This window comes from Podarcis pityusensis (assembly GCF_964106645.2).
Source record: "Podarcis pityusensis genome assembly, chromosome: 2".
Classification (NCBI taxonomy): domain Eukaryota; kingdom Metazoa; phylum Chordata; class Lepidosauria; order Squamata; family Lacertidae; genus Podarcis; species Podarcis pityusensis.
Genome location: NC_138029.1, coordinates 21,261,199 through 21,281,208, shown reverse-complemented (window position 1 = coordinate 21,281,208; position 20,010 = coordinate 21,261,199). Strand labels below are relative to the sequence as shown.

Here is a 20,010-nt window from a genome sequence, read left to right as displayed (position 1 = left end):
CTCTGCCCCCAGAGCTGGGAACAATCTTCATCATCCCTGGCATCAGGGTGAAACTGCCTCACTGCAGTGTTATCACCAGATTGCAGTGCTGAAAACCTGACACCGCCCAGGTCTAATATTAAACCCTCATAGTTCAAAAGACATTCATGCCATAAACCAACTCTTCTACAATACTGAAAGAACCACATCCTACACACATCAAGAGGAGCCCCTAATTCTGTCTACAGAAGCTACACAGAACAACAAAACATAATTAGCACAACTGATACCTAAGGGATGTTTGCCAAAAGATTGGCAGCATCAGAGAATACAAATCTGGGTTTCCTCTCATGACCAAAGCCAACTCTAAACACCACACTGGAAACTTCAGTAAAAGCAGCAGGTAGCAAAACTATAGCCTGCATTATAAACACTAGGCGTGATCTGATTTCGCCACTGCTTTTTAAACAGAAATCATTCTTGACAATTGTCACAGTACCCTTCAGAATCTTATGTGACCAAACATAGTTAGGCAAACCAGCTATTCCACTCTTCCTTTAATAACTTTATGAAAATTAGACTACGCTGCAGAGAGACAGGCAAGGCAAAACATTAATCACTACTGCTGCAGAATAATGTAAAGAGAGCGTAGTATCAACTGACAGACCTCAATCATTGCATGACTGCTTCAAAAACATGTTCCTCCCTCCGCCCCAAACGTGCGAATCTGTTTGGCGAGAGCTGAAAAGATGGTTGTGTACAAGGAAGCAGGCCACCAGCACAACACAAGAGTAGTGAGATTTGCAACTATTTATTAGCTTGTTTTGACACTTACTCCCCGGCCCTTAATCCTCCATGGTGGTTTTCGTCACTCCGTCCCAAAGTATCCAGCGCAACAGCCGCACAACCCTCGCCAGCAAATGCCCCACACTGCCAAGAACACCCAAACAAGGGGCTGGTCTAAGGCCTGGCTCATACCTTTCTTTTACATAGATCCGCTGACGGATGAAGCAGAGCTCGCCCTCCTCCTCAGCCGCAAAGGAAAAGGCCCCCAAGAAGTTTCAGCCCTAGCCTAAGGGAGGGCAGGCTCTATATAGCTGCATCTTCATCATTAAGCATGGTGGTCCCTGCTGGCAAAAGGAGTCCGGGGCAGGGGATGGGCAGCAACACACAGGTCCAATGGAGCCTTGGGCTTGATCCAAGCCTCAGGGCTGGGCAATTTTGGCAGCCTCTGCCTTAATAAGCGCAATCAGGTCTTGGTTGATGAGGAAGACAAAGCGCAAGCTTGCGATCTAGGGAGAAAGAGAAAGGCTGTCAGTCTGGGTGCGGTGGGGGGCGGAAGGAAGCGCTGCATCTTTTACAGCAGAGCTTTCAAAACTTGTCGTGTTGGTGATACACTTTTTAGACGTGCATCATTTCACGACACAAGGAATTCAGTTTTTCTAGCAGCCGACACGCTGATGTGCCGCAACACACACTTTGGAAAGCTGTGTTTTATAGCCTAGCCCACCTCACTGAGAGGCCAAATTGGCTGCTGCAAGAAACGATGTCTTCCCAAACCGGAGGCTCTCTGGACAGGTAATAAACCAACCTCAAGGAAGTTGTCTACCTTCCAGCTAGCACCAGGCTCGTGGCTGACAGCAGCTGAAGAAACTACACCCCAGCACTTTTTATTTATTATGTTTGCTGGTTCTGTGCGGAATCAAAATTCACAACAGGCAAGGGAGTCTAGCATCCCATGGATTTAGGGCCGGGCTCAGCTGCTCTGGATACTGGCATCATCTTGTTAAGGAACCATCAACCAAGAAGACTGTGAAACCTTTCACCACAAAGCAGCACAGCCCTCCGCCCTGCCCACCTCCAACAGCTCACCTCCACCACTGAGTTGTTGCTGAGCTTCCATTTGCTGCCACAAAGCACTGGGCGCCCATCCACATAAATGGGCCGCCGGCCTTCGTTTGCCAGGAAAAAGTCGCCATTGTTCTTCAGTTTGATGACACCTGTGTGTGCACGCATGGAGAGATGAGAAGTTAGACTTTCCAAGCAGAAGGAAGAAAATCGGCCACAACTGCTTGCAGAGAATGCCTGATAAGTCGAGGGTGCACTCCGCTTGGGTAATTGAAACTGTGTGGTTTGAGACCCTGAATCTGCAATATCCTTATTGGAAATTTTGGCTCTCAAAAGTGAGCAGCTCAGGTCAATTTTTCCAAGGCTATTTTAAAATGTGCAAACTGGTAAATGTCACTGAATTTGGACTTTCCTAATTGTGCCTTTTTAAACACCAATATATTATTATTATTATTATTATTATTATTATTATTATTATTATTAGTCACTTTGTGTTGCAGCCTCAAGGGCCAGCAATTTAATCTCAGGCAGATCCAACCCCCTCCTACTGATCATCTGCATTTACAAGTTGTTTGCTATAGTAATAATTTATTATTTATAACCCCACCCATCTCGCTGGGTTTCCCCAGCCACTCTGTGTGGCTCCCAACAGAATATTAAAAACACAATAAAACATCAAACATTAAAAACTTCCCTAAACAGAGATGCCTTCAGATGTCTTCTATAAGTCGGATACAGTGGACGCTTGGGTTGTGAACGTGATCTGTGCGGGAGGCACGTTCGCAACCTGCAGCGCCACGTCTGTGCACATGCGGGTTGCAATTTGGTGTTTCTATGCATGCGCCGAAACCCGGAAGTAACCCGTTCTGGTACTTCTGGGTTCGGTGCGGTGCGCAACCCGAAAACGCGCAACTTGAAGCGTCTGTAACCCAAGGTATAACTGTAGTTGTTTACTTCCTTGACATCTGATGGGAGGGCATTCCACAGGGTGGGCGCCACTACCGAGCAGGCCCTCTGCCTGGTTCCATGCAACCTCACATCTCGCAGTGAGGGAACCGCCAGAAGGCCCTCGGAGCTAGACCTCAGTGTCCAGGCTGAACGATGGGGGTGGAGACGCTCCTTCAGGTATAGTTAAAAAGTCTACAGATTTCCATCTAATGTCTTGGAAGTCCTCATGTGGCCTTCAGTTACCAATTCCTGATTTAGGGCAAGGAACAGCAACTGCCTCGCCTGCAATTTCTGACACAGCAAAACACCAAAGGCACCTTGATATCACATGGCATTCACATCAGGAACCATGGAGAGAAATTAAACACGGAGGCGTAACTTATCAGCCCTACGCAGGTACTCAAAGGGCTGCCTTCCCTTTCCATCCTACCACAATTTCACACCCCTTGTCCTACAAAGTCCTTCTCCCCGAGCAACTCAAATGCGGTAGCCCAATCTCAAGCACCTTGCTTGCGAGATATTTTCCAGGCTGGCCCCTCGAGCGCTAGATCCACATCAATCTGATTGTCTTTGGTGGCTCTGCCAAGTGTGATCTGGAAGAGGAAACGAACAGAAACGTTCATCGTGTGTCAATGGGACCAGCATTTTGCACCAAGGAAATTGCAATCCACAACCATCAAAATTAATTAGCCAAATCGACACGGCTATGGCAATCGTTCCATCAGCGCAAGCATTTTACCTTCCTTGCCAAACAGAACAACCCCCTCTCTCCTCCCTTTGCATGCTGTTATAGGGGTTCTCCTGACCCCCCTCAGAACCAATTTAGGGGTGAGCAGTGGAAGCCCCATTGCGCTAGCCAAAGTTCCTGTGTGGGCTTCATTAACTGATTCTGGCTCACTGCGTTTTCCAGCTGAATTTGCGCATTGCATTCTGACATGGATATTGAAGCTGCTGTTAGCAAAAGCCTGCAATCTCTTGGGAGGCCGATTCCAGATTCCACATTACAGATAAAGTTGCACCATAGCAGAAGAGGAAAATAGAACTCCTTAGAAGTAGAATCATACTGAAGATACTTCTTACTTGTGAAAAGGAGTTCTCCAACTCTTGAATGTAAATACACACACAAACACTCCTACAACTGTTATTTTTGGCTTAGAAATATAGTTGGGAATTCTGTACAAATTTATATATATTGGTAAAAGGTAAAGGACCCCTGGACGGTTAAGTCCAGTCAAAGGCAACTATGGGGTTGTGGCGCTCATCTCATTTTCAGGCCGAGGGAGCTGGCGTTTGTCCGCAGACAGCTTTCCAGGTCATGTGGCCAGCATGACTAAACTGCTTCTGGCGCAACATAAAACCGTGACAGAAACCAGAGCGCACAGAAACACCATTTACCTTCCCACCGCAGCGGTACCTATTTAACTACTTGCGCTGGTGTGCTTTCAAACTGGTAGGTTAGCAGGAGCTGGGACAGAGCAACAGGAGCTCACTCCGTTGCAGGGATTCGAACCCCCCACCTTCAGATCGGCAAGCCCAAGAGGCTCAGTGGTTTAGACCACAGTGCCACAGTGTTTTAAAATTAGTGCCAGACACTGATGTTCTGTTCCGTTATTGTTGGCTCCGTTACTGACAGAACTATATGCAACTTGCTCTCTCTGATGCAATCCTACCTTGAAAAAGCTCTGCACTGTCTCAATCTAAGCAGCCAAAGGACAGACTGGACTCACCTCCCGGGAGCGCATGAGATAACGCACCATTCTTCCACGCAGCACAGCCAATGTTTGGTTATCAAAATCAGGGGAACTCATTCCTGGGAGAAAGAAAAGGAAGGATTAGACAGACATGGCCATTGGAAGGCCGTGGTAACCGAAGCATGCTGGGCAAGGAAAGGTGGGTTGTGTCTCCAGGACTCTCACTTAGTTGCTCTCACCAAAGGAGCCCTTTATTTAATAGTAATAGTAGTTATTGTTGTTTATTTGCCAGCCACTCTGGACAGCTTCCAACAAAATATGAAATATCAAACACTAAAAAAACCTCCCTGTACAGGGCTGCTTTCAGACGTCTTCTAAAAGTCAGATAGAAGTTTATTTCCTTGACACCTGATGGGAGGGCATTCCATGTTTATTCAAGGAAAATTTATATATTACTGAATTTAAAAAAATCAACCTCTATGAAGTATTCGCTCAAAAATAGCAGTAACAGCAAACTCTAAAAACAGTAGGCAATATTATTATAGAATAAAAAAATTGTAAACTGTGTTGAGGTTTCCTAGAATAAAGCGGTATATAAACAAAACTATGAAAATGGAGGCAAAAAGGCTTTAACAAAAACAAATGCACATAATAGCATTACATTGTCTGGATAGGGTTGCCTCCATGAAGCTGCTCTTAGCAGACGTCAAAAGCAATAAACAAACGTGCTTGCCTAGTATTAGCTGGAAGTCCCGGGGGAACAAGTGCCACAACACTAGGAGATGGGGTTTCTCACCCGCGAGAAGAGACATGGTGTGGCTCTTCTCTCACCTGTTATGCTGTCCACCAGCACCTGCCACTTGTGGAGCTCTTGCTCCAGTTGCCGGATTTCACGCTTCTGTCTCCGGTCTGCCACTGTCAGTTCTGCGAGGGGAAAGGCCGCAAGCATGAGGAACAGATTTTTGAAAGAAAAACGAAAGTAATTTTAAATAAATAATCATGAAAAACCAGGAGAGAGAGAAAGAGAGAGAAGTGGTCTTGGGGCTGGATAAATTATTCCACTGCAGGTAAAGCTTGCTTCTGTCTAGGGTTGGACCCACATTGTTCTTCTAAAGCTTTTCAGATTTAACATTCTATAATGCTTAATGCAGTTTCCCTTTGCTGGCGGCTCGCTGCTCTGCAGCGCCCTCTGGCGTTTTTAACGCGTTTTTTACCGTTATAAACCACGAGTGTAGATCCAGCCTGCGACCATTAAGGCAAGACTGAGGAGGCGGGGCGAGGAGAAAGCTTAGCTCCTCTCTCTGCAAGCATTCGTTCCCAACCCATGTTGAGAGTGCTGGCCTCCACAATAAAGGGGCGGTTTCCTTACATATAGAATACGTGAGGCTCAGTCCTGCTACCTGCTCATAATTCTAACACATATTACAAGTGATTCTGATTTTACAGAGCGGAGTTTTTTTTCATTTTCGCCCAAGAGCTGGCTCACAGGGATAACACCAGCCAGAATCACACAGAGTTTTATGGAGACGGAGCCATTTGAAGAGCGTTATTTTTGCTCCAAACAGCACTTGCAACAAACTCACCATGCTCCAACACCTCGTCTCGGACATCCCTACAGAAGAGAGGAGGGAGGGAGAGGGAGAGAGAGAGAGAGAAAGAGAAAGAAAGAAAGAAAGAGAGAGAGAGAGAGAGAGAGAGAGAGAGATGTTAGATCTTGAATCAGTAACTGATCACTCAACTCCACTGCCTGGGCCACTTATATATATTCTCAAAAAACACTAGCCTGTGTTGGCTGGATTAGGGATCTGCCATGTGCATGTTGAGAGAAGCACAGCAATGCTCAAAACTGCAGCACAGCAATAGCCAGACTGCTGGATGAAAAATGAGGAGAAACAAAACTCACCACGGACTCCACTCATTAACTAGTATTACCCTAGGTCTGAAAGGCCCCACATCTGCTCTCTCAAACGGGTGGCCTCAGGCATTAAGTCACACTGTGTCCTCATCTGGACAATGACAGCAGCAGCGACTTGTCTTGGATTTTAAGCTTTAAGGATGATGTGTGCCAACTGGGCACCGTGTTATATGTTATACTGCCCCCTAGTCTCCCTATCTAGAAATGCTTTCGTTTTCCCAGTGTCGATCTGATCAAGCCTTAGGATCAGTTAGAATGCATCAATTAATTGCTCCCACATTGAACATCTACCTAATCCGGTTTAGACCAACTCATTTAGGGGGAAAACCCCTCTCTCTGGCCTTCTTCTTGGTCACTTTGTGTTGCAGCCTCAAGGGCCGGCAATTTAATCTCAGGCAGATCCAACCCCCTCCTACTGATCATCTGCATTAACAAGTTGTTTGCTATAATAATAATTTACACCCCGCCCATCTGGCTGGGTTTCCCCAACCACTCTGGGCGGCTCCCAACAGAACATTAAAAACACAATAAAACATCACACATTAAAAACTTCCTGATACAGGACTGCCTTCAGGTGTCTTCTAAAATTCAAAATATATTTTTAAAAAATTGTCCAGTAGCACCTTAGAGACCAACTAAGTTTGTTCTGAGTTGCATGAACACTTCTTCAGATTCAGATTCTAAAAGTCAGATAGTTGTTTATTTCTTTGACATCTGAAGGGAGGGCATTCCACAGGGCGGGTGCCACTACCGAGAAGGCCCTCTGCCTGATTCCCTGCAACCTCACTTCCTGCAGTGAGGGAACCGCCAGAAGGCCTTTGGAGCTGGACCTCAGTGTCTGGGCTGAACGATGGGAGTGGAGATGTTCCTTCAGGTATACTGGGCTGAGGCCGTTTAAGGTTATAAAGGTCAGCACCAACACTTTGAATTGTGCTCGGAAATGTACTGGGAGCCAATGTAGGTTTTTCAGGACCGGTGTTATATGGTCTCAGTGGCTGCTCCCAGTCACCAGTCTAGCTGCCGCTATTCAAATTGCGTTCACGTTATAAATAAAAAAATGAATATAGATTCCTATTGAAGTGTGGACTGGATGTGAGTTTAACTAACCCTTAGGCTAACATATGTCCAGGCTGAAACCGAAGGTTCTCTGGCCACTAAGCCAGACAAACATAGGCCAGGAATACTGATGGCAGAGTGTTTCTAATGAACAGAGGGAACGCAGCTGGCCTTAGCCACACCTTTTTCACTTACTTTAGTTTGCTGTCATCTATCATGTCTTCGGCATCGGAGAAGTTGAGCACCTGGTCCCCTTTGGGCAGTGGCTGCACTGGAAGAGACCAGAGAGGGCAAAGGACGGTTCAGAATCCTGGCACAAGCCGCAGGTTCCAAACTTTACCTGGCAACAGATTAGCTGGCCATACCTGTTTGATCATCCAAGAGGTAGTACTGCTTCATGAGTTGCCAATGCGTCTGTAGGACCTTGGCAGTGCGGGAAGGGTAGAAAACCTCGGGGTGCTTGTGCAGAAGATCCTGGAAGGTGTCCAGGGTGGGTTGGCTGGTCTAGGAATAAGAGAAAGGAGGCTCAAGCAGGAAGAAAAGGACCTCCGCCAAAGGCTGCTTCTCACATTTATTTTCCACGAATAGAGATTTTAATTCTAGTTAAGCCCATCAAGTTAAAAGTCAACTGTCAAGAATATGTGCAGCTTGCAGACTTAACATACAGAACAAGAAGAACATACATTTAGAGAAGATTGGAAAACGTTTATTGAATATATGGGAAATAACTGTGTACAGCTGAAAATGCTGGCAGCATCAAGATAAATTCAACAGCGTAAATAAGTTTTGACAGATGTAATAATGGAATACTGAATGGTATAGTTTTTGTAAAATGTGCAGGGATTTATGATATGTAAAATGAACCATGGAAAGAGAAGAAAGGAAGTCACTGATATTTTAAGGATGTAAAAATGAGTACTTTAAAATTGTAAAACAGAAAATCTAATAAAAATTAGAGAGAGAGAGAGAGAGAAGGAAAAAACTGTCATGTTTTCTAGAAAGATGAGAATGAAATTTACAGGCCGCAAACTTTGTGTGGCCATTCAATCACCTCAAAATTATACAAGGGAGGCCTTCAAGAAACTGTTGCTGCGTGGAATGTTTCTGTTCAGGCTTCCAGCTTAGCCAGTGAATGCCCTTTGAGAAACTCTGATCCATCATCTTTCGTCCCTTTGTCTTTTTGTCGCATCCCCCACCCCAGTTACAGAGACAGGGCATTCTGCGCCCTCGCTTCTGGTTATCTCCCTCTCTTCAGGCTCATTTTTCTAATGATTATGACCACTTCTGCGTACCTGGGGTTTCCCCCCAAACCTGTTGACAACCCTCTTTCATGAGGAAGTGGTGTCATTTTGGGTACATAAAGACAACGCTTAGAAACGGAGTGTGCTATTAGTATACAAGATATTAAATCTCACGCACACACACACAAATATTTACACGCATAAAGAAGAAAAGCTTTGTAAATGCCAGGGTGGCTGTTATATCAAGCAAGCCACTGGCTATACAGGGCACGGCAAAACTCTACCAAAAATCATCAGGGAGAAAAGGAGCTACTCTGAACCCTGCCTTGCTTTCCTCGAAGGCAGCCTTTCTCAACCTGTGGGTCCCCAGATGTTGTTGAACTACAACTCCCATCACACCTAGCTAGCAAGGCCAGAGCTCAGGGATGATGGGAGTTGTAGTCCAACAACATCTGGGGACCCACAAGTTGAGAACCGCTGCTCTAAGGCATGGGTAGGCAAACTAAGGCCCGGGGGCCGGATCCGGCCCAATCGCCTTCTCAATCCGGCCCGCGGACAGTGCGGGAATCAGTGTATTTTTACATGAGCAGAATGTGTACTTTTATTTAAAATGCATCTCTGGGTTATTTGTGGGGCATAGGAATTTGTTCACACCCCCCCCCCAAATATAGTCCGGCCCCCCACAAGGTCTGAGGGACAGTAGACCAGCCCCCTGCTGAAAATGTTTGCTGACCCCTGCTCTAAGGTAACCAGGGCTATAGTTGAAGTAGCCCGTTCTTGATCCTTACCGATCCCACTTTGCTTAGTAGCTGCTCCTCTGCTTTGCTGAAGAGCACTTTACTCTGCATTGAGGCTATGGCTTCCGGATGCAGCTGCCGCATGGCCTGGCAAGACAGCCTGGTGGAGGAAGGGGAAAAGAGAATAAAAAGGGATCAGTCGCCCAACACCAAACAGCAACCAGTGGCATTCACCCAAGAAAATATAGAACTTAAAATAGAAAAGGAAAACATAAACAGTAGTTGGTTTTCTATCCTCACAAATGCCAAGATGAACCCATAGGGAGTCTCATTTAACACTCTTAAAACTTCCAATAAGCCTCATAAATGCCTTAACCGCAGAAACACAAGCAAAATTGCCTTCTTAGGTGAGGTTTGGATATGCCAAAGGGGCAATTCACTTTCAGGCACTGAGGAAGCAGGGAACAAACGCTTCCCAGTGAAACCAGGTCTGCTCTCAGCAGCTGTTTGGAAACAAACAGTGCTGAGATTCCATCTTGCAGTGCCACCTCATCAAGAAGCCTGACTTTATTTTATTTTTAAAGGGGACTAAATCGAGAATATTGCATCCTTCCTCCTGCTCTGTAGGGCTGAAGAACGAAGAGGAAAGGACAGTAAAGGAACCTCCTTGCCCATACACAGAGCCTTCCATTCCGAAAACAAACTTCAAAGGCAAGTCCTGTTCATTTCAAAAGAATTTACTTCCAAGTAAGAGCATTTATGAAAACTTTCGGAGCTGGGTGAAAACCATGTTCCTCCACTGGTATAACGGACTGTCTTCCCTCTCATCACAAGCTGATCTAGTCCTAGTCCTCAAATTGAGATGGTCCATAGATGTCAGACAGAAAAGGAAGCACTTTGTTATTGGGAGACAAGACACCCCTTTAATAGGATCAATCCCCATGCCTCCCACTCTGAGAAACGTGGGGGAGAAAACTTACTTGGAAATCACGGGGTCATAGAGCAGAGCGTACCATCTCTCCTGGATCTCCCGCAGATTAAAACGGCAGCTGAACTTCACTCCCAGGTGCACAGAGGTCAAGTCATTGGTCTTCAGAGAGGAAGAGAAAGAGAAATTACTCTTGGGAATACAGTGGACGCTTGGGTTGTGAACGTGATCCATGCGGGAGGCATGTTCGCAACCCGCAGTGTTCCCAACCCACGGCGCGCGGGTTGCGATTTGGTCTTCTGCACATGCACAAAGCACAATTTAGCGCTTCTGCACATGCGCCGAAACCCGGAAGTAACCGTTCCGGTACTTCCGGGTTTGGCACGGTACGCAACCCGAAACGTCTGTAACCCGAGGTATGACTGTAATAACTCTTCCTTCCATGTAACAGATGTCTGCGAAGCCTGCCCATACGAATCACAGTCGCTCACACAGAGATGCCCAACTCTCTGTGGACAACCATGCTCCAGCCTAGGGCAAGCAGACGATTTTGAAAAAGGTAGAAATTGGCTTCAACTGCTTTGTGCTCAAACAGAACACACTGGAGGATGAACTAAGAGGGTTATTGTTCTTATTTTCTTTTTTTATATTGTGATCTTTTCTGTGAACCGCCCTGAGACCTCCAGGTATACGGCAGTACAATACAATACAAATACCTTTATTGGCATTAGAAGTTAAGACATTTCAAACCACTAGGATAAATTTATAAGGGGCAGGAGTGAGGCTGTCGAGGGTCACAAGGCACTCGATTGTTCCGTTTCACCCTGTCTATTCCCTAGAGCAGTGATGGCCAAACCCGACCCTCCAGCTGTTTTTGACTACAACTCCCACCATCCCTAGCTAACAGGACCAGTGGTCAGGGATGATGGGAAGTGTAGTCCCAAAACAGCTGGAGGGCTGAGTTTGGCCATCACTGCCCTAGAGGAATGATTCATTAAGAACCCTTTCGGGTGAGATGGAGATTTAAAAGGGCAGTATATAAATTAAATAAATAAATAAAAAGGTAATTACTGAGCAATGTTGAAAATGCATGGAATTAGAACACATGAGAATATATATCAGCAGTTCTCAACCTGTGCGTCCCCAGATGTTGTTGGACTACAACTCCCATCATCCCTGAGCTCTGGCCTTGCTAGCTAGGGGTGATGGGAGTTGTAGTCCAACAACATCTGGGGACCCACAGGTTGAGAAAGGCTGATATATATGAAGCTGCCTTATATGGTCCATCTAGCTCACTACTGTCCACACGACCTGGCAGCAGCTCACCAGAAAATGTGGGAACGCAAGGCCCCAGATATACATACCCAGGCCAATATGGCAACAGAGAATGGGCTCAGGGCATTACAGATGTCATTATTTTAACATCTGCACATGGAAGACTGCCTGGGAGCCTCACTTCAGTCACTACGAGTTTCTTGAAATCAAAGACTGTTCCTGATCCACTGTGGATCTTGATTTTAAGATCGCCTGGCATCCCTATATCTGCATCTATCTGCAAGTCTTAACCCTGTTCTACTACCTGAAGCACAGCGTTGATCAGCAACAAATCATCAGTGGGTTTCCAGCGGCCCAAATCCTTGTTGACCTGCAAGGGCTGCTTGCTCTTCTTCATCCGCTTGGTGAGGCTGGGGTTTGGAGCTGGGCTTGGAGTGACAGGTGCAGAGACAGATTTGGACACCTGCGGAAGCAGAGGTTGGCATACAGACTACAACAGGCACAGCAACACAACGAAGCCAAAATGTAGCAGAGAGCCGTGGCCGCTGACAAATTGCATCGCAAGGTTACTTAAGGGGCACCCGCAACAGCGCAGGACAGCAATGAGATGAAAACGTTTGCAAGGGTTTCAAAAGCATCAAATTTGAATAACGTGGCCACAGATCTGCTATGGTGGCTCTTATCGAGGGAGGTATATATAACCTAACTCACCTTCTTCTTCTCACTGGAAGAGGGTTCACTGCCAGAGCAGCGCCCTGGCTCCACCCCACTGGGACCCTTGGCCCGGCTGGATGATTTGGCAAGGCTGCTCTCTACCAGTTCATCATCAAACTTCTTCCGCTTGATGAACCTAGAATGAGGAAATTCTGTATTATATTGCAGCAAGTTACCTCCACCAATGGCCTCATCAGCACTGCTACAAACAATATGAATATGGGTTGTCAATGGAACTTCCTGAAGGCTGAAGTCCACAAAGGGATTCAGAATGACTGGGGAGTTTCCCCACTTAAAGGAATTTGTTTACAAGACCAGTGAAGAAGAATGGGAAGAGGAAGAAGAAGAACAGCAACAACAACGTTTATATCCCACCCATCTGGCTGGATTTCCCCACCCACTCTGGGCGGCTTACAGCATATATAAAAACCTAATCAAACATAAAAAAGCAGAATATCTTATACAGACCATAAACCAGTAAATCAGTAAAAACTAATAATACTAATTATAATAGTAGTAGTAGTAGTAGTAGTAGTAACAATAAGAATACTAGTAATAATAATAATAATAATAATAATAAAGTTTACAGTTATACCCAAATTAAAATAACCATCAACCCCAAGTAAACATTTAACCAACCCCAACCCAACAAAAACAAAACAGAGGAAAAAAAATTAGAACCGTTTAAACCGTTATAAAACATTTTAGCCAAGAGCTGTTCCAGCAATGTCCCTCCGGCCTCCCAGGAGCCTTTTATAGCTGTTGGAGGTGAGTCTGGGCCCCAGCCCCTAGGCCAGGTGGAAATGGGCCTTGCAGCAGGGAGCAATCCATTCCTTTGCCTGCATTTGTTTTAAACTGACTTTAATATTGTATTGTGCGTAGGGCAGGTAAGAAATCAAACGAAATGGTAAAAGCCTGGACCGCAAGGGGAAATGAATAAGGTGCCAGGTTACAGCTCTGAATGGGGCATATTTGGTTCTGAACCCACCAGGACCACATTTGCAGTTACAGTGGATGCTCAGGTTGCAAACGTGATCTGTGCTGGATGCACGTTCGCAACCAGCAGTGTCGCGTCTGCACACGCGTGGGTTGCGATTCGGCGCTTCCGTGCATGCGCAAAGCGCGATTTAGTGCTTCTGCTCAAGCGCAACCACCGAAACCTGGAAGTAACCCATTCTGGTACTTCCGGGTTTCGGCGGTCTACAACCTGAAAAAACGCAACCTGAAGCATCTGTAACCCAAGGTATGACTGTATTTATATGAGCCCTTTGCGAATAAGATGAATACAAAGGGGCTGCAGTCAGCACCGCTCCTCCTAGCTTCTCGTATGTTGAGGCATAACTTACAGAGTGGAGGAGAGAACCTTTTCCACCTGTGGAAGCTCCTTGTGTGATTTGGAAGTCAGGGTTCTAAACTGTCCACAACTAGAAAGGGCTCTCCACTTCAGAAGCCATCCCTCAACAGACATGGGGCTAGACTAGAAAAGCTAACCAACAAACTGAAACTAGCACGGGGACCAGCAAAAGAAGATCGCTTCACCCCAGTATGTTCCCCCCTTTATCACATACACATCTCAATAAAACAACATAGCACCCCGCCCCCTGTAGAATACAAATTGATATAGTTAACTTGACGCAACAACCCCTCTCCCACACAAAGAAAACTCACTGCAAGCAACTAAACGCACACAATCATGCTATAGGCTCTCCAAGCTCCCACACTGCCAACAAAATCAAACAAACAGATAAAAGAACCTATCCTCATGATGCTGAGACAAAAAACTCTGCACATGCACTAAGCAAAAGAAAAATCTCACGCCCACTTCTTTCTCACCCCCGCAACCTCACAATGTCTATAACAGCAGAGTCTCACACCAAACGTAACAGACCTGTAGAGAGGACTCAATGAACTGAAAACAAAGACGTTGCATGTACCCTTGTTAACTATGAAAATACTTTAATAAAAACAACTATTTAAAAAAACCCACAGATACGGGGCCAGGAGAAGCTGCTTAACTTAAGGAATAGGGTAAAATGCACAGCTCCTTTAGAGCCATGTTGCCCCTTCATGTGAGTCATATTGTAGGATTGTAGTCACATTGTTTTGGGTTCCTCCTCCTAATTAAAAGAGCTTTTAGGGTTTTATGCTGTGGCCCCACAGGTGAATTTCCCAGTTATCTTCAGAACAGTGAAAACCCCTAGGCAAAAAAGGAGCCAGACTATTTATCTACCCTTTAGCACCTGGATTTCAGGGGGGGAAACCATAGCCAACCCACAATGATCTCTATTCTATTCAGCTACTCCAGTCTCCAAGCTCAGGCACCAGGTGTCCTCCTTTTCCCTAGCTCAGAGGTTTTCAACCTTTTTGAATCCATGGCTCCCTTGACCAACTACATTCTTTCTGCGGCACCCCTGTGGGGCTCAGGAGCCCAGTAACGTCACCCCTTGCCTGCAGAGCTGCAGCCTCTCACCCTTTTTCAAACATGCCCCCTTGTGCAATGTTCCCTCAGCCTTCTCTCCTCTCCCCTCTCCTTGGAAGTCCTCTGGGTAGCTGTTGCTGCTGTCCCTGATCTCTGACCTACCCACTCTGCCCCAAAGAGAGGTGCCTTCTCACGCTGCCCCACAGGCCTGGGAAGAGGATGCCACCAGCCTTAGCGGCCTGAAGGAGACTGGCCAAAGGTGAATGTGAGGCCAGCACCTTACACTGGGAGGCAGCAATGGCAGCAGCGGGCTTCGCCAGTCCTGTATAGTGGAAATACTCCCCTTTGGAGCTGGGCACTCAGCTCCCAGGCAGGCCTTGCACACTGTAACCGCAAGAAAGGCCAGCATGGTGCCTGCCTGCTTGCCTAGGCTCCCACTTGTCCATCCATTCCCAACAGCAAGGACTGGCTGGCTGGGCTCTCTCGCCCACTTGCTTGCTTACTCTGAGTCCACCTCAGCTCCTAGCAACCAGCACCCCTTGGCCAACCCCAGAGGCACCATTCGCCCGGGGAGCTAGTAGCCAGGACTGCTGCAACAAACAGCTATGCAAGCTTTTGGGAGGCAGAGACACGAGAGGGCATCAGAGGAAGGGAGGGAAGGAAAGAGGCCAATATTGCCCTGAATATCATTCAAGGGACCCCAAGGTGCCACGGAACACTGGTTGAAAACCACTGCCCAATGCTGCCTCCCCAAACCAACCCAGCATGGTACCTGGAAGAACTGCGCCGTTTTGGAATGGCACCAGACACTTGTGAGGAACTCCTTTTTTGCCCTGCCAGAGACTCTTCGTCTTCAGAGCGGCTCGCTGTGCCCGACGCCATCAGTCTGGAATACAACACGTCTGCGACAGAAAAAGAAACAAAATCACTGGCTGCACTACTGCTCTGTTTTATGCTGGGCTAATTTTAACCATGTGGCGAATACTGGATGCTGCAGAGGATAAGCAGTAAGGTCCCTCCCCCCCACCCCCGGCACTCATTCACAGATTTGTCTATTGATTCACCCATAACCTGGCAGCCCTAGGCATTCAGAAATCAACTGAGTTTGGTTGTGCTCCACAAGAACCCTTTGTTTGTGTACAGTGGTACCTCGGGTTACAGACGCGTCAGGTTACAGACTCCGCTAACCCAGAAATAGTACCTCGGGTTAAGAACTTTGCTTCAGGATGAGAACAGAAATCACGTGGTGGCAGCAGGAGGCCCCATTAGCTAAAGTGGTACCTCAGGTTAAGAACAGTTTCAGGTTAAGAATGGACCTCCAGAACGAATTACCGTATTTTTCGCACCATAGGGCGCACCGGACCATAGGGCGCACCCAGTTTTTTGGGGGGGAAATAAAGGAAAAAAATTATTCCCCCCCCCAGGCGCGGGGCTGGGGCGGGGGAAGCTCGAGCTTCCCCCGACCCCAGCCCCCAAACAGGCAGCTCTCTGCAAGCCGCGGGAGCGCTCCCGCTGCTTGCGGAGAGGTGCGCGAAGCCTGGGCGCGCTGCTCTCAGCGCGCGCAGGCTTCGGCATGCTGGCAGCTCTCCGCAAGCAGCGGGACCGCTCCCGCTGCTTGCGGAGAGGTGCGCGAAGCCTGGGCGCGCTGCTCTCAGCGCGCGCAGGCTTCGGCATGCTGGCAGCTCCCCGCAAGCAGCGGGACCGCTCCCGCTGCTTGCGGAGAGGTGCGCGAAGCCTGGGCGCGCTGCTCTCAGCACGCGCAGGCTTCGGCATGCTGGCAGCTCTCCGCAAGCAGCGGGACCGCTCCCGCTGCTTGCGGAGAGGTGCGCGAAGCCTGGGCGCGCTGCTCTCAGCGCGCGCAGGCTTCGGCATGCTGGCAGCTCTCCGCAAGCAGCGGGACCGCTCCCGCTGCTTGCGGAGAGGTGCGCGAAGCCTGGGCGCGCTGCTCTCAGCGCGCGCAGGCTTCGGCATGCTGGCAGCTCTCCGCAAGCAGCGGGACCGCTCCCGCTGCTTGCGGAGAGGTGCGCGAAGCCTGCGCGCGCTGAGAGCAGCGCGCGCAGGCTTTGGCATGCTGGCAGCTCTCCGCAAGCAGCGGGACCGCTCCTGCTGCTTGCGGAGAGGTGTGCGAAGCCTGGAGAGCGTGAGGGGTCGGTGCGCACCGACCCCTCTCGCTCTCCAGGCTTCAGCGAAAGCCTGCATTCGCACCATAGGACGCACACACATTTCCCCTTCATTTTTGGAGGGGGAAAAGTGCGTCCTATGGTGCGAAAAATACGGTAAGTTCTTAACCCGCGGTACCACTGTATTCCTAAATACATTTACCTGGAAATGTACCATCTGAGAAACTTGCTTCTAAGGAAATGTCCTCAGCCACTTTTTATTATTATACAGAGAACACCTTCCATGGAAATGGCTTCCACAAATCTATTGTCACAATGTTAATACAGTACTAACATTTGGGGCGATCCAAGGAAGCTGAATGCTGGAACATTCAGGATACACAAAAGGATGATTATTCAACATGCTCTACGTGGGGCTGCCTTTGAAGGGACATGGGTGGCGCTGTGGGTTAAACCACAGAGCCTAGGACGTGCCGATCAGAAGGTCGGCGGTTCGAATCCCCGCGACGGGGTGAGCTCCCATTGCTCGGTCCCTGCTCCTGCCCACCTAGCAGTTTGAAAGCACCTCAAAGTGCAAGTAGATAAATAGGTACTGCTCCGGCGGGAAGGTAAATGGCGTTTCCGTGCACTGCGCTGGTTCGGCAGAAGCGGCTTAGTCATGCTGGCCACATGACCCAGAAGCTGTACGCCGGCTCCCTCGGCCAATAAAGCGAGATGAGTGCCGCAACCCCAGAGTCGGTCAAGACTGGACCTAATGGTCAGGGGTACCTTTACCTATGTGGGGCTGCCCTTGAAGACAACTTGGAAGCTTCAACTGGTGCAAAATCCAGCAGCCACATAGCTAAGAGCAAAGGCTGTGGGGCTGAGCAGTCGTCTCCCAGCACCACCTTCTAGAATTCTAAAAACAGGCTGGCCGTTGGGGCAAATCAGAGGTTGAGACTAGGGAGGCCTTTGGTCTGATCCAGCAGGACTTTCTTTTCGATGTGGCTTTTCACATCATCCCCTGCCTGACCCCTTTAACTGGGAACTGAGCCTGGGGGGCTCCTGCAACTGAACTAGCACCAGAGAACTAGTTTCAGTCCAGGCCGTCTGGAGCTGCACAGCAACCGCCCACAGTTTGCCCCCCAAAAAGGGTATATCTGTGGCTGGTAGTTGCTACACATTCACTCAGTTTATGGCATGCCCAAACATTTATAGAGCTGCCATACGTCCGGAATTTCCCAGGCATAGACAGTCGTCGGAAACAGTGTCCAGGAGGAAATCACTGAAATCTCCAGGAAAATCCAGACAAATGGCAGCCCATGCCGGAAGTGTAAATTTTGTAGAATTCCATTAAATAAAAAAGCACACAACTTTTGTCTCTGGATTTTCACTTTTTGAAATATGGCAACCGTATTTTTAAGTTTTAAAAGGGTTGTGTTGTTTACAGCTGGGACAGCTCAGCCGGGGCTCTTAATCTCAGGGTTGTGGGTTCGAGTCCCACATTGGGCAAAAGATTCCTGCATTGCAGGAGGTTGCAGGAGGTGTGGTCCCTTCCAACTCTTATTCTGTGGTGTAGCAGAACAAAAATTCAAAGCTCCACTCAGGGCACGGACAGTTAATTAAATTATTATAGGGTTGCCATATTTCAAAAAGTGAAAATCCAGACACAAAAGTTGTTGAGCTTTACAAGATCTCGAAGAATTTGGACGTTTCTGAGCGATTCCGGGGTTGCGTGTCCGGGAAATTCCGGACGTATGGCACCGCGCGTTTTAATCGGCGGGAGCGCGGGCAGAAACTACTCAATCTGCGCAGGCTTGCAGGGGTTTCGCCCTGAATCTCGCTCGAACCCGACGCGAGGGGAGAAACGCAGGCGTCGCGCGCCTGCGCAGCGCCGCCACCCTCCCTCCTCGTCCGCTGTCGCGCATGCGCTTTCCACCCTCAGCCCTGCCGTTTTCGCCCTTAACCGACTGTGGCAAATGTTTCCCCCGCTTAACGGTGGTCCACCTCCGAGGTTTTAGAAAAGGTTGCCCCGACAATGCCTCACCATTCCCGAAAGTTACGACGGCTCCTGCCTCTCTCCGACGTCCATCTCGGAGACGCGAAAGAAAGCTGAATAACTTCCGGGGGGGGAAGGAAGGAGTCCACGAAGCCACTTCCGGTTTGTCATCGAGAAGCCCAAGTGAAGCCGAGACGGCCATCTTTGTTAAAGGCACAACAGTCGTTTGTTGTTGTTTAGTCGTTTAGTTGTGTCCGACTCTTCGTGACCCCCTGGACCAGAGCACGCCAGGCACTCCTGTCTTCCACTGCCTCCTGCAGTTTGGCCAAACTCATGCTGGTAGCTTCGAGAACACTGTCCAACCATCTCGTCCTCTGTCGTCCCCTTCTCCTTGTGCCCTCCATCTTTCCCAACATCAGGGTCTTTTCCAGGGAGTCTTCTCTTCTCATGAGGTGGCCAAAGTATTGGAGCCTCAGCTTCAGGACCTGTCCTTCCAGTGAGCACTCAGGGCTGATTTCCTTCAGAATGGAGAGGTTTGATCTTCTTGCAGTCCATGGGACTCTCAAGAGTCTCCTCCAGCACCATAATTCAAAAACATCAATTCTTCGGCGATCAGGCTTCTTTATGGTCCAGCTCTCACTTCCATACATCACTACTGGGAAAACCATAGCTTTAACTATACGGACCTTTGTTGGCAAGGTGATGTCTCTGGTTTTTAAGATGCTGTCTAGGTTTGCCATCGCCTTTCTCCCAAGGAGCAGGCGTCTTTTAATTTCGTGGCTGCTGTCACCATCTGCAGTGATCATGGAGCCCAAGAAAGTAAAATCTCTCACTGCCTCCATTTCTTCCCCTTCTATTTGCCAGGAGGTGATGGGCCCAGTGGCCATGATCTTCGTTTTTTTTGATGTTGAGCTTTTCGTTTCGGGTGCCCCAAAACCACGTAAACCGCATTTCCATGTCAATGTGCCGCGAAAACTTCATTATTATTATTATTATTAATTTTATATACACACACACTTTTTTATATTTTCTGTTTTACAATTTACTCATTTTTACATCCTTAAAATATCAATGACTTCCCTTCTTCTCTTGCCTTATCTTTTTTTTTAAAAAAATAATCACTGATTTTTTTATTAATTTATTTGCATGCCGGCTGCTAGG

The 20,010-nt window shown here is 47.9% G+C and overlaps 1 protein-coding gene across 1 annotated transcript; it reads right to left on the bottom strand.

The window, feature by feature from the left end:
- Positions 1 to 774: 774 nt before the first annotated feature.
- Positions 775 to 19,051, bottom strand: MCRS1 (microspherule protein 1; the record flags this gene model as incomplete). Its single annotated transcript, XM_080994704.1, has 14 exons — positions 775 to 1,271; positions 1,852 to 1,979; positions 3,281 to 3,368; positions 4,503 to 4,585; positions 5,298 to 5,390; positions 6,050 to 6,078; positions 7,633 to 7,708; positions 7,803 to 7,941; positions 9,467 to 9,575; positions 10,396 to 10,505; positions 11,923 to 12,081; positions 12,330 to 12,468; positions 15,524 to 15,653; positions 18,898 to 19,051. 14 exons carry the CDS (start codon positions 19,049 to 19,051, stop codon positions 1,185 to 1,187), a joined length of 1,524 nt encoding a protein of 507 aa, XP_080850830.1. The 3' UTR covers positions 775 to 1,184.
- Positions 19,052 to 20,010: the final 959 nt, after the last annotated feature.